The sequence below is a fragment of the Mustelus asterias genome, chromosome 24 (genome assembly GCF_964213995.1).
Source record: "Mustelus asterias chromosome 24, sMusAst1.hap1.1, whole genome shotgun sequence".
NCBI lineage: Eukaryota > Metazoa > Chordata > Chondrichthyes > Carcharhiniformes > Triakidae > Mustelus > Mustelus asterias.
Genome location: NC_135824.1, coordinates 55216253 through 55231142, shown reverse-complemented (window position 1 = coordinate 55231142; position 14890 = coordinate 55216253). Strand labels below are relative to the sequence as shown.

The 14890-nt window shown below is 48.5% G+C and overlaps 1 protein-coding gene across 5 annotated transcripts in view; it reads left to right on the top strand.

Annotated features, from left to right (window-relative positions):
* The window catches only part of fkrp (fukutin related protein), a 33926-nt gene extending 19654 nt beyond the window's left edge, over nucleotides 1-14272 (top strand). For 4 of the 5 annotated variants that reach the window (XM_078241757.1, XM_078241754.1, XM_078241755.1 and 1 more), the window contains 3 exons: nucleotides 3302-3438; nucleotides 6125-6215; nucleotides 11378-14272. In XM_078241757.1, coding sequence (XP_078097883.1) covers nucleotides 11552-13057 — 1506 coding nt within the window. In that variant the 5' untranslated portion in view covers nucleotides 3302-3438; nucleotides 6125-6215; nucleotides 11378-11551 and the 3' untranslated portion in view covers nucleotides 13058-14272. Of the gene's footprint in view, nucleotides 1-3301; nucleotides 3439-5870; nucleotides 6216-11377 lie in introns of all 5 variants that reach the window. The other variant, XM_078241758.1, reaches the window with a different exon arrangement.
* Nucleotides 14273-14890: the final 618 nt, after the last annotated feature.

Genomic DNA, 14890 nt, shown 5'->3' with positions numbered 1-14890 from the left:
TAGAGGGAGCTTTACTCTGTATCTAACCCCGTGCTGTACCTGTCCTGGGAGTGTTTGATGGTGACAGTGTAGAGGGAGCTTTACTCTGTATCTAACCCCGTGCTGTACCTGTCCTGGGAGTGTTTGATGGTGACAGTGTAGAGGGAGCTTTACTCTGTATCTAACCCCGTGCTGTACCTGTCCTGGGAGTGTTTGATGGGGGCAGTGTAGAGGGAGCTTTACTCTGTATCTAACCCCATGCTGTACCTGTCCTGGGAGTGTTTGATGGGGACAGCGTAGAGGGTAATTTTCTTTGTGTCTAACCCTGTGTTGTATCTGTCCTGGGAGTGTTTGATGGGGACAGTGTAGAGGGAGCTTTACTCAGTATCTAACCCCATGCTGTACCTGTCCTGGGAGTGTTTGATGGGGGACAGTGCAGAGGGTGATTTACTCTGCATCTAACCCCATGCTGTACCTGTCCTGGGAGTGTTTGATGGGGACAGTGTAGAGGGAGCTTTACTCTGTATAATAGACTGGAGAAGGAATTACAATTTTAAAGTTTATTTATTATTGTCACAAGTAGGCTTACATTAACACTGCAATGAAGTTACTGTGAAAATCCCCTACTCGCCACACTCCAGCGCCTGTTTGGGTACACTGAGGGAGAATTTAGCACGGCAATGCACCCTAACCAGCACATCTTTCAATTTGTGGGAGGAAACCGGAGCACCCGGAGGAAACCCATGCAGATGCAGGGGGAATGTGCAGACTCCACACAGATGGTGAACCAAGCCGAGAATCGAATCTGGGTCCCTGACACTGTGAGGCAGCAGATTTAACACCGTGTAGGACAGGTACAGCTGGGGGTTAGACAGAGAGTAAAGCTCCCTCTACACTGTCCCCCATCAAACACTCCCAGGACAGGTACGGCACGGGGTTAGATACAGAGTAAAGCTCCCTCTACACTGTCCCCCATCAAACACTCCCAGGACAGGTACGGCACGGGGTTAGATACAGAGTAAAGCTCCCTCTACACTGTCCCCCATCAAACACTCCCAGGACAGGTACAGCACGGGGTTAGATACAGAGTAAAGCTCCCTCTACACTGTCCCCCATCAAACACTCCCAGGACAGGTACAGCACGGGGTTAGATACAGAGTAAAGCTCCCTCTACACTGTCCCCCATCAAACACTTCCAGGACAGGTACAGCATGGGGTTAGATACAGAGTAAAGCTCCCTCTACACTGTCCCCCATCAAACACTTCCAGGACAGGTACAGCATGGGGTTAGATACAGAGTAAAGCTCCCTCTACACTGACCCCCATCAAACACTCCCAGGGCAGGTACAGCACGGGGTTAGATACAGAGTAAAGCTCCCTCTACACTGTCCCCATCAAACACTCCCCGGACAGGTACAGCACGGGGTGAGATACAGAGTAAAGCTCCCTCTACACTGTCCCCATCAAACACTCCCCGGACAGGTACAGCACGGGGTGAGATACAGAGTAAAGCTCCCTCTACACTGTCCCCATCAAACACTCCCCGGACAGGTACAGCACGGGGTGAGATACAGAGTAAAGCTCCCTCTACACTGTCCCATGAAACATTTCCAGGACAGGTAAAGCACAGGGTCAGATACAGTTTTTTTAGAGTTTATTTGTTAGTGTCACAAGTCAGGCTTATATTCTGCAATGAAGTTGCTGTGAAAATTCCCTAGTCACCACACTCCAGCGCCTGTTTGGGGGAAGTTTTTCACACAGAGAGCGGTGGGTGTCTGGAACCCGCTGCCAGAGGAGGTGGTGGAAGCGGGCACATTAGCAACATTTAAGAGGCTTCTGGATGGGTACATGAATAGGGAGGGAATAGAGGGATACGGGCCGAGTAAGGGCAGGAGGGATTTTCCTTTCGTTAGAGCATTATGATCAGCACAAGCTTGGAGGGCTGAAGGGCCTGTTCCTGAGCGGTTTCTTTTTCCTTTGTTCTCCATCGAGGGAGCATTTAGCACGGCCAAGTCACTTAACCAACACGTCTTTCGGACTGTGGGAGGAAACCAGAGCAACCGGAGAAAACACAGGCAGAAATGGAGAGAATGTGTAAATTCCACACAGACAGTGACCCAAGCCAGGAATCGAACCTGTGAGAACATAAGAACATAAGAAATAGGAGCAGGAGTAGGCCATCTAGCCCCTCGAGCCTGCCCCGCCATTCAATAAGATCATGGCTGATCTGACGTGGATCAGTACCACTTACCCGCCTGATCCCCATAACCCTTAATTCCCTTACCGATCAGGAATCCATCCATCCGCGCTTTAAACATGTTCAGCGAGGTAGCCTCCACCACCTCAGTGGGCAGAGAATTCCAGAGATTCACCACCCTCTGGGAGAAGAAGTTCCTCCTCAACTCTGTCTTAAACCGACCCCCCTTTATTTTGAGGCTGTGTCCTCTAGTTTTAACTTCCTTACTAAGTGGAAAGAATCTAGCCGCCTCCACCCTATCCAGCCCCCGCATTATCTTATAAGTCTCCATAAGATCCCCCCTCATCCTTCTAAACTCCAACGAGTACAAACCCAATCTCCTCAGCCTCTCCTCATAATCCAAACCCCTCATCTCCGGTATCAACCTGGTGAACCTTCTCTGCACTCCCTCCAATGCCAATATATCCTTCCTCATATAAGGGGACCAATACTGCACACAGTATTCCAGCTGCGGCCTCACCAATGCCCTGTACAGGTGCATCAAGACATCCCTGCTTTTATATTCTATCCCCCTCGCAATATAGGCAGCCATGCTAACCACTGTGCCACTCCTATTAGGACTGGTTTTAATTATTCTTTCTTCATTAGCTCATTGACGACTAACTAGTTTATAGAACTCCCTTACATCTGCCTCAGTAGTTCTCTTATTAGAAACATAGAACATAGAAACCCTACAGTGCAGAAGGAGGCCATTCGGCCCATCGAGTCTGCACCGACCACAATCCCACCCAGGCCCTACCCCCACATATTTACCCACTAATCCCTCTAACCTACACATCCCAGGACACTAATGGGCAATTTTAGCATGGCCAATCAACCTAACCTGCACATCTTTGGACTGTGGGAGGAAACCGGAGCACCCGGAGGAAACCCACGCAGACACGAGGAGAATGTGCAAACTCCACACAGACAGTGACCCGAGCCGGGAATCGAACCCGGGACTGTGGAGCTGTGAAGCAGCAGTGCTAACCACTGTGCTACCGTGCCGCCTCTAACCACTGTGCCTGTTTCCATTTATTACACTGTACCTGTTTCCATTTAGTAACTAATTTGGTTTAATTTCAGTCAATCCAGCATCTATGGCCATTTGGACATGCCTTATAATGGACAGAAGTCATCAGCAAAGCTTCACCACCTCTGGGACTGACAGTGTGAGGGATGCATCTGGACTAAAGGTGGAAGAAACCATTTCTTAATTTCAGGTAAATCTCTGTCTACGTTTTGTTTTTAAGGATGAGTAACCCAGCTTTAATCCTCGTTCTGCTGAATCAGCAAGACAACAATCTGGGTGCTGCAGCATCCCTGAACTAGAGGGCAGAGAATCAGCCAAGGTCATTGCGCCTGAACTCATTCTCGAAAGTGCGCACATCAGGTGAACTGTATCATGAATGCGCCTTCCATGGCCAACAAGTCCTAAAGTGGGATTTGAACCCAAAGCTTCTGGCTCAGAGGCCGACTATGCCACAACACGTCCTTGTAGATAGAAAGAGGCTATTAGACCACAAGACGTAGGGGCAGAAGCAGGCCATTCGGCCCATCACATCTGCTCTGCCATTCAATGAGATCATGCCTGATCTGATGTGATAATCCTCAACTCCACTTTCCCGCCTTATCCCCATAACCCTCGATTCCATAACTGATTTGAGGGACTGGAGAAAATAAGATTTCACTCAGAGAGTGGTGGGAATCTGGAACGCACTGCCTGGAAAGGTAGTGGAGGCTGGAAACCTTACAACCTTTAAAAAGTATTCGGGTGAGCACTTGAAATATCTTAACATTCAAGGATATGGGACAAGTGCAGGAAAATGGGATTCGTGCAACTTTAGTGGTGGTTACTGTTGGTGCAGACTTAATGGGCCAAAGGGCCTTTTCTGCACTGTACAACTCTATGACTATTTCTCTATGATTAAAAATCTGTCTACCTCAGGCTTGAACATACTTAACGACCCAGCCTCTACAGCCCTCTGTGGTAAAGAATTCCACAGATTCACTCCCCTCTGGGAGAAGAAATTCCTCCTCATCTCTGTCTTCAATGGGCGATCCCCTTACTCTGAGATTTTGCCCTCTGGTCCGAGATTCTCCCACAAGGGGAAACAACCTCTCAGCAGCTACCCTGTCAAGCCCCATATGTCTCAATAAGGTCGCCTCTCATTCTTCAAAATTCCAATGAATACAGGCCCCAACCTACTCACCGTCTCCTCATAAGGAAATCCCTCCATACCCGGGATCGACCTAGCGAACCTTCTCTGGACTGCCTCTAATGTCAGTATATCTCTCCTTAGATAAGGGGACCAAAACTGTTCGCAGTACTCCAGGTATGGTTTGACTAGTGCCTTTTATAGTTATGGACTCCTCTGTTTTTATACTACATTTCCTTTGCACTAAAGGCCAACTATCCATTTGCCTTCCCTATTACCTGCTGAACGTAGAATCCCTACAGTGCAGTAGGAGGCCTTTCAGCCCTCAGGCCTACACCGACAACAATCCCACCCAGAAAAGATTACAAAAATCAAAATGCATGTAGCCTGAGATAAAAACAGAACCTGCTGGAAATACTCAGCAGGTGAGGCAGCATCGGTGGAGAGAGTTTTTATTAAAATATTTGTCCAGCTATCTGCACTGCACCATCAGAAGTGCCATCTTTCAGGTGGGCGGCATGGTGGCACAGTGGTTAGCACCGTTGCCCCACAGCGCCAGGGACCCGAGTTCAATTCTGGCCTTAGATGACTGTGTGGAGTTTTCATGTTCTCCCTGGGTTTCCTCCGGGTGCTCCGGTTTTCTCCCACAGTCCAGAGATGTGCAGGTTAGGTGGGTTGACCATGCTAAATTGTCTCTTTAGTGTTCAAAGATGTGATGGTCAGTTGGATTAGCCATGCTAAATTGCCCTTTAGTGTCCAAAGATGTGCAGGTTAGATGGATTGGCCATGCTAAATTGCCCCTTAGTGTCCAAAGATGTGCAGGTTAGATGGATTAGCCATGCAGAATTGCCCCTTAGTGTCCAAAGATGTGCAGGTTAGATGGATTAGCCATGCTGAATTGCCCCTTAGTGTCCAAAGATGTGCAGGTTAGATGGATTAGCCATGCAGAATTGCCCCTTAGTGTCCAAAGATGTGCAGGTTAGATGGATTGGCCATGCTAAATTGCCCCTTAGTGTCCAAAGATGTGCAGGTTAGATGGATTAGCCATGCTGAATTGCCCCTTAGTGTCCAAAGATGTGCAGGTTAGATGGATTGGCCATGCTAAATTGCCCCTTAGTGTCCAAAGATGTGCAGGTTAGATGGATTAGCCATGCTGAATTGCCCCTTAGTATCCAAAGATGTGCAGGTTAGGTGGATTGGCCATGCTGAATTGCCCCTTAGTATCCAAAGATGTGCAGGTTAGGTGGATTGGCCATGCTAAATGCACGGGGATAGGGCTGGGGAGGAGGGGTGTAGTGGACTTGGGTGAGGTGCCCTTTCGGAGCCTTGGTGTAGACTCAATGGGCCGAAGGTTAGTGGGGTAAATGTGTGGGGTTACAGGGATAGGGCCTGGGTAGGATAAAAAGGTGGGTTGGTTCAGACTCGATGGGCCGAATGGCCTCCTTCTGCACTGTAAGGATTCCACAATTCCATGTTAATCCAGTCTGTCTCCTCAGGTGGCTGTAAAAGATCCCATGGCACAATGGAAAGCAGGGGAGTTCTCCCCATGTACTGGCCAATGTTTAAACCTTCAACCAACATCAGGGAACAGATGATTTAAGTTTGTGGGAACCTTGCTGTGCGCACATTGCTGCCCAATTTGACTACATTACAACAGTGACTACACTTCAAAGTAAAGTGTTTTGGACGGTCCTGAGATCTGAAAGACACTGTACAACTGCAAGCTCTTGCTTTATTCCTTTAATTGCAGCCAGGAAGGTACAGTCTGTGTCTGATTCCGATGTTAAATCAGCTGCCAGGAAATTCCGCTCTTCATTCAATTCATTGAAGTCTTGGAAACAGTAAGTGCCAACACCCTATGAGTTTGAACTGACTTGGCTGAACGTATTCTTTAAAGGATAAAGTGCTTTCAGTGCCAAAAACTTGCATGTAAAGCACCTGTGTGTTTTTATATTTTTAACACCCCAGTTGTTCTCGATCCAGCTGGTCACAATGGATGCTTCCATGCCAGACCACGTTTCCATACTTGAATTTTAGTTAGGATTGAGTGTGGGAGGTGTCAGTGCACTCTGCCAGCCTGGCCTGACCGGTTAATCCTACAGGTAATTTACATTTTGCTCGACCAACCTATGTTCATCAGAGAATCATAAAATCCCAACAGTGCAGAACAAGGCCATTCAGCCCATCGAGATTGCACCCAGAACAATCCCACCCAAGCCCTATCCCTATAACCCCACGTATTTTCCCTGCTAATCCCTCTGACACCAAGGGGCAATTTAGCATGGCCAATCCACCTAACCTGCACATCTTTGGACACTAAGGGGCAATTTAGCATGGCCAATCCACCTAACCTGCACATCTTTGGACACTAAGGAGCAATTTAGCATGGCCAATCCACCTAACTTGCACATCTTTGGACACAAAGGGACAATTTAGCCTGGCCAATCCACCTAACCTGTACATCTTTGGACACTAAGGGGTAATTTAGACTGGCCAATCCACCTAACCACATCTTTGGACACGAAGGGGCAATTTAGCATGGCCAATCCACCTAACCTGCACATCTTTGGACATACTCTCTTCCATCTTCTTCCGTCAGGAAAAAGATACAAAAGTCTGAGGTCATGTACCAACCGACTCAAGAACAGCATCTTCCCTGCTGCTGTCGGACTTTTGAATGGACCTACCTCGCATTAAGCTGACCTTTCTCTACACCCTAGCTATGACTGTAACACTACATTCTGCACTCTCTCCTTTCCTTCTCTATGAACGGCATGTTTTGTCTATATAGCGCGCAAGAAACAATACTTTTCACTCTATGTTAATACATGCGTCAATAATAAATCAAATCAAAATCAAATCATTCGTATTTAAACCCCTCCAATCAGATATCCACCCCTGCCACATACTGAAATCATTCCTATCCTATGTGGAGGGTGACAAAGGTAAACTTCCCTTTCTTGTCCTTCTGCCATCTTTGACACGATTAACTACACCATCCTCCTCCAACACCTCTTCTCCGTCATCCAGTCGAGCGAGGTTGCAGTTGCCTGATTCCATTCTTACCTATTCAGTCGCAGCCAGAGAATTATCTGCAATGGCTTCTCTCCTCGCTCCCACACTGCTTCCTCTGGTATCCTGGAATCTAACCTTAGTCCCACCTGCCATTTCTTAGTTACCTGATACCCCTCCGAAAACACAGCATCAGCTTCCACGTGTATGCTTAATGTCATCCAGCTTTACTTCACTACAAGCTACAAAGGGTCGTGAATGTAGCCCAATCCATCGCGCAAACCAGCCTCCCATCCATTGACTCTGTCTACACTTCCCGCTGCCTCGGAAAAGCAGCCAGCATAATTAAGGACCCCACGCATCCCGGACATTCTTTCTTCCTTCGGGAAAAAGATACAAAAGTCTGAGGTCACGTACCAACCGAGTTCTTCTCTGCTGCCATCAGACTTTTGAATGGACCTACCTCGCATTAAGTTGATCTTTCTCTACACCCTAGCTATGACTATAACACTACATTCTGCACTCTTTCCTTTCCTTCTCTATGAATGGTATGTTTTGGCTGTATAGCGCGCAAGAAACAATACTTTTCACTGTATGTTCATACATGTGGCAATAAATTAAATCAAAATCAAAACTTCATTTGACCCCCTTTACTGTTTCCAATTTGTCACACTGCTTATCTGACACTGGATGGGCACAAATTTCCTCCAACTCAATATTGGGAAGACCAAAGATATTGTCTTCAGTCTCCTCCCCGCAAACTCCACTGTGACTGTTTGCAAACTTGGTGTAAGTTTGACCTCAGGATGAACCTCCAACCACATAGCTGCACCATCACAAAGACCACTGATTTCCATCCCTGCAACATCACCTGACTATGCCCTTTCCTCAGTTCGTAGAATCCCTACAGTGCAGAAGGAGGCCATTCGGCCCATCGAGTCTGCACCGACAACAATCCCACCCAGGCCCCTATCCCTATAACCCAATGCTATTTACCCTAGCTAGTCCTCCTGACGCTAAGGGGAAATTTAGCAGGGCCAATCCCCCTATCCTGCACATCTTTGGACTGTGGGAGGAAACCGGAGCACCCGGAGGAAACCCACGCAGACGCCGGGGAGAGCGTGCAGACTCCACACAGACAGTGACCCCAAATCGGGAATCGAAACCGGGCCCCTGGCGCTGTGAGGCAGCAGTGCGAACCCACTGTGCCATCCTCATCTACTGCTGAAACCATCATTCGTGAACTTGATATCTCTATACTTGATCATTTCAATGCACTTCAAACTAACCATAGCTTTGAGATCATACACAACTTTGCTCCCTGTGTCCTAACTCCTGTTCACCCATCACCTCTGTGTTTATCTCCTGGTTAAACAACGTCTCAATTTTAAAATAACCAGTTGTCTCCCTCTAATGGAGAAAAATGTCTATGGGCCCTTGTAAACCATAGTCACATTACCTTACCTTACCTTACCATCAGGCCCAGACCTGCTCAGTCTTTCCTGATAGTTGTACCTTCTCAGGCCTGGTAGAATTTTTTTTTTTGCCTGTTCTCCAATGATTCCAAATTCATTTTGCAAGATGGGGATTAGAATTATGCACAGTACTCCAATTGTAGTTTAACCTAGGTTCTATACAGGTTTAACTCAGGGTGGCACAGTGGTTAGCACTGTTGCCTCACAGCGCCAGAGACCCAGGTTCGATTCCCAGCTTGGGTCACTGTCTGTGCAGAGTCTACACGTTCTCCCCCGTATCTGCGCGGGTTCCCTCCAGGTGCTCTGGTTTCCTCACGAAATCTGAAAGACGTGCTGGTTAGGTGCATTGGCCGTGCTAAATTCTCCCTCAGTGTACCCGAACAGGCGCCAGAGTGTGGCCACTAGGGGATTTTCCACAGTAACTTCATTGCAGTGTTAATGTAAGTCTACTTGTGACACAAATAAATAAATAAAAACTGCAGCCCCACTCAACTGGAAGATGGTAGAGAGGTGTTGGAGGAGGATGATGTAGTTAATCATGTCAAAGACAGCAGGCACATTGAGAAGGATAAGAAAGGGAAGTTTACCTTTGTCACACTCCACACATTATGTCACTTTGGGGTGGATATGTGATTGCAGGGATTCAAATATGAAGTTCCTTGTTTTCAGCTCCCTCTATGGCTTCGCCCCTCTCCATCTCTGTAATCTCCTCCAAACCTGCAAGCCCACAGGATATCCGCCCTTCTCTAATTCAACCCCCTTGAGCATCCGCGGTTTTCATCATTCTGCTATAGGTGGCTGTGCTTTCAGCTGCCTGGGTCCCAAGCTCTGGAATTCCCTCCCTAAACTCCTACCTGCCTTTCCTCCCTTAAGATGCTCTTCAAAGAGCTCTTGAGCAAGTTTTTTGGTCGTCTGCTAATGTGGCTCAGTGTCATACTTTGTCCCCTTGGGACATTTTACTACATTAAGGGCACTATATAAATGCAAGATGTTGTTGTTCAGTCATGATCTTATTGGATGGTTCAGTGCGTTCAAGTATAGCCTACTCCTTTTCCTATTTCTTACTTTCTTACATTCTCTGGTGTGGTATTCTAGAAGTGCAAAGTATTCCCTGCCTTCAGGAATACCAGTAAGAAGTCTCACAACACCAGGTTAAAGTCCTCAGTCTGGTATTCCTGATGTGGAGATGCCGGCGTTGGACTGGGGTGGGCACAATAAGAAGTCTCACAACACCAGGTTAAAGTCCAACAGGTTTATTTGGCAGCACGAGCTTTCGGAACAGGCTGCTCCTTCACCAGGTGAGTGGGAGTTGTGTTCACAAACAGGGCACATAGAGACACAAACTCAATTTACAAGATAATGGTTGGAATGCGAGTCTTTACAGGTAATCAAGTCTTAAAGGTACAGACAATGTGAGTGGAGAGAGGGTTAAGCACAGGTTAAGCTTGATTACCTGTAAAGACTCGCATGCCAACCATTATCTTGTAAATTGGGTCTGTGTCTGTATATGCCCTGTTTGTGAACAGAACTCCTCACTCACCTGAGGAAGGAGCGACACTCCGAAAGCTCGTGCTACCAAATAAACCTGTTGGACTTTAACCTGGTGATGTGAGACTTCATCTCACAGGGGTCATAGGTTCAAGGTGAAGGGGGGGAGGTTTAACACAGATATCAGAAGGACGTATTTCACACAGAGGGTCGTGGGGGCCTGGAATGTGTTGCCGGGCAAGGTGGTGGAGGCGGACACACTGGGAACGTTTAAGACTTATCTAGACAGCTATATGAACGGAGTGGGAATGGAGGGATACAAAAGAGTGGTCTAGTTTGGACCAGGGAGCGGCGCGGGCTAATTGTTCTTTGTTTCTCGTTTCAAGGCTTCATTCTATGATCATCTTGCTGGTGCCAGTACAGAGCGAGACTGCGGATAGTTGGGAACCTGTCTCGGGGGCAGGGAATTCAGATGGTGTTCGTAAAGCAGAAGTGGAAATGAATAGGGTTGGGAAGCATTTTCTGATCAGGGCCAGTGTGATCTCCTGGACTCGTTTCGATCGCCACAGGGGGTCGGAGAGGAATTTCCCAGATTTTTTTTTCCCCATATTGGCCCTGGGGTTTTCACTCTGGGTTTTCGCCTCTCCCTGGAGATCGCATGGTCTGGAATGGGGGGGTGGGGGTGAGTTAATAGGTTGTGATGAACAAAGCATCGTAGCTGTGAGGGACAGCTCGGTGGATAGGATATTAGGATGTAGATAGGCTGGAAAATTGGGCGGGGATCCTGGATTCAGGATTCAATCCTGGACCGGGGAGCGGCGCGGGCTTGGAGGGCCGAAGGGCCTGTTCCTGTGCTGTATTGTTCTTTGTTCTTTGTTCTTGTTGTTCTTATTGTGCCCCACCCCAGTCCAACGCCAGCATCTCCACATCAGGAGTACCAGACTGGGGAGATTCCATTCTGCAGGTGTTCACCAGTTGATGACTATTTTGCTTTCTGTGCTGCATAAATATATATTTTTTGTTTTTAGATCCATTGAAGACCTTTCATTTTCTGGTGAATTGATTGCAATTATTAGTTGTCCAAGAATCCGGATCCTGACTTGAGTGTTGCGATGTCAAGAGGCAAGAAGAGACTATTCAAAAAAAAGCTGCAGCCGGAGCTAGTTTAATTACCAACACGGCTGAATTTATTAAAAAGCACAATGCGAGTGAGCTTTTGCCAGATGCTGCTAACTGCTGCAATAATGGTGAATCTAGTCGTGCTTTATTACGTCTCCAGGACTCAGCAACAAATGCTGAGGCACAAAGACCCAGGGAAGGCTGCCTCCAGGAGGCTGGCGATTTCAAGACTCGCTGGCATCACCGTGCTGATACGAGAGTTCGAAGACTTTGAGAACTGGGTGGTCGGTGTGGTGCAGTCCTTCCTGAAGGAGCGGCCCGACCAGCCCATTGTGGTGGTGGCAGACAAACAGCCGTACCCGCCGTTGGGCCTGCCGGTTAAACAGAACGTGCAGGTGGTGCTGCTGAAGGCATCCCCGGATCAGCCATACTACGTCAGGAGACCCGAGTTCTACATCAACACCGAGTACACCCTCCTGGTGCCCGATGGGGTGCAGTTGGACTCAACCCAGCAGCTTGACCGCCTGCTGCGGGAATTTGAGGCGGGCAGGGGAAAGGTTCAAATGGTGGCAGCTCCCATTCAGGCCGAGGAAAAGTTTCAGTGCCTAAACTTGCGGGTTAGCCTCAAGGAGTGGAGCGCGGTCTACAGCCCTTCCTCAGCTCGGGTGTGCGATGCCGTTGACGGGGATGCCGTGGTCCTCCTGCGCACTGACGATTTGTTCAACCTCTCCCAACCCATGGAGAGGCCACTCATGACGTCCCTCTTCGTTCAGTCCACGTTGCGCGGCTGGAAAGTGAAGGTGGCAGAGAGCTTGGCGTTCTCCTCATACCACCGCTCTTTGTTCATGTCGGCCCACAACCGCTGGAAAGCTGACCTCAGCGCGAAGGCGAGGTTGGCCCAACTCTTCAAGGACTTTGGCTTGAAGCGCGTGGTGCAGGCCAGCGGGAAGGAGCAGTGGTACGGGTGCAACAAGGACACTCCTCGCTGTTTTGGCACAGTTCACGATGACACACCCGAGTACCTGTATCAGAACAAGTGGACTCCGCCTTGCTGCCTCAAAGCTTTACGCGAGACCACCAAGTATGTCATCAAGATCTTGGAGTCCTCAGGTGTCCGCTACTGGCTGGAGGGCGGAACACTTCTGGGAGCAGTCCGTCACCAGGACATCATCCCGTGGGACTACGACGTGGATCTCGGAATTTATCTGGACGATGTGGAGAATTGCGAGTTTCTGAGGAGCCTGGACTCTGGTTCGATTGTGGACGAGAACGGCTACGTGTGGGAAAAGGCGGTGGAAGGCGACTTCTACCGAGTTCAGTACAGCGAAAGCAACCACTTGCACGTTGACCTGTGGCCGTTCCATGCCAGAGACGGAATCATGACCAAAAACACTTGGATGGATCACAAGCAGGATGTGGAATTCCCAGAGCACTTTCTGAAGCCCCTGGTCCCCATGCAGTTTGCCGGGGTAACTGCCCTCGCGCCCAACAATCACAGGCGCTTCCTGGAATTGAAATTTGGAGAGGGAGTCATCGAAAACCCTGAATACCCAAACCCAGCCAAAAAAAAATTGGAGAAGATGGACTAAATCTGGAGGAGAGTAGACATCTTGGACTGGGTCATAGGGTCGGTCACTCAAACAGCTTCAGATGTGAGACTTTGTTGATGCTGCCTCAAAATGATATCCCAGGTGTTTGTTATTTAAGATTGGTTTCCTCCTCCCCAGTCTTTTCCTGAAGGCACTGGATCTCCCTGGGGGATAGTTCCGTGAATACGGAGGCGGGGGGCATTATCTGGCCCTTTGTGATTCACGGTCCAGGCAGCGATTGTTAGCAGGTTGCTGGTAGACAGAAGGCTTGCGGTCCTAATGTCGCCTGATATCCGCACTCGTGCCCTTGTCAACAGAAGGCGCTGTATCTCCGTCGCAGCTGGAACCCTGGCTAATCTCACGTCCACACAGGTCCAGCTGAACAGAGAGAGAGATCAGACCCAAGGCCTCCCGATCCTCTGTCCTGAACCCGAGCAGTATGTATATCCACAAAGCCAAATTTACAGTGGCTCTTTTAAAGATGCAAAATAAAACAGTGGCTTGGATAAACACATCTGGGGTGTAAAGAGGCAAATTTACACAGAGGGAACTAACATTTGAGCGGTTGGGGGTTTCAGAAATCTCAAGACTCCCCGCCTTACAGAATTATGAATCCAGTGGAGCTGAGAAAATAACTTGACCCGAGGTTATTATGTGCATGCAAAATATGAACTGTAAACATATACAGAGCATTGAAAGTTGCTGTGTGACTGACTTCTCAAGGCCTGAGCTCAAATGACCCAAGCCATGGCTAACTCACTGATGGACCTCCTGAAAAATGTGCTGTTAACGCCGTGTCAAAATACCACTGTCCATTAAATACAATTCCCAACCCAGGCTTCAGATATTCCCTTGATTTGTACACTCATCTAAGGTTTTTACAGCTTGGTCTCTCCAGCTCGTAGACCAGGATCCCAGACACAACTTCGAGCTCACCCAATACTCTTGACCCCCATCCTGTTGGTGCTGTCATCTTCATTAACTCTCTGGTTTATTAATGTCAAACTGGTCGGTCTTATACTGATGCTGCCATGGCCTCACCCTATTCAAACATACTGTGGGGCGGCACAGTGGTCGGCACTGCTGCCTTCCAGCGCCAGAGATCCAGGTTCAATTCCGGCCTTGGGTCACTTTCTGCGTGGAGTCTGCACGTTCTCCCCATGTCTGTATGGGTTTCCTCTGGCTGCTCCGGTTTCTTCCCACAGTCTAAAGATGTGCAGGTTAGGTGGATTGGCCATGCTAAATTGCCCCTTAGTGTCCAAAGATGTACAGGTTAAGTGGATTGGCCATGCTAAATTGCCCCTTAGTGTCCAAAGATGTATATGTTAGGTGGATTGGCCATGCTAAATTGCCCCTTCGTGTTCAAAGATGTGCAGGTTAGGTGGATTGGCCATGCTAAATTGCCTCTTAGTGTCCAAAGATGTCTAGGCAAGGTGGATTAACCATGGTAAAATGTGTGGGGTTACGGGAATAGAGCAGGGGAGGGGGCCTGGGTAAGATACTCTGTCAGAGTTGGTGCAGACCCGATGGGCTGAATGGCCTCTCCTGCACTTTAGGGATTCTATGAATCTCCTTGGCTCTGTGATGCCACTCTTGTCTCCTGAGTTCGAAGGTTGTGCGACACTAGCCACACTCCAGACACTCACATACACCAAAGCAGCTCTGAGGAAGAGTCAAACAGACCCAAAACATTGAGTCGGTTTCTTTCTCCACACCTGCTGAGTTTTGTTAACACAAATACATAGGCGATGCGATACTTGGGTGTAAAACTGAGGGAATACCGCACTGTTAGGGGTGCTGCCTTTGAGGTGAATAGACCCAAGGCCTGAACGT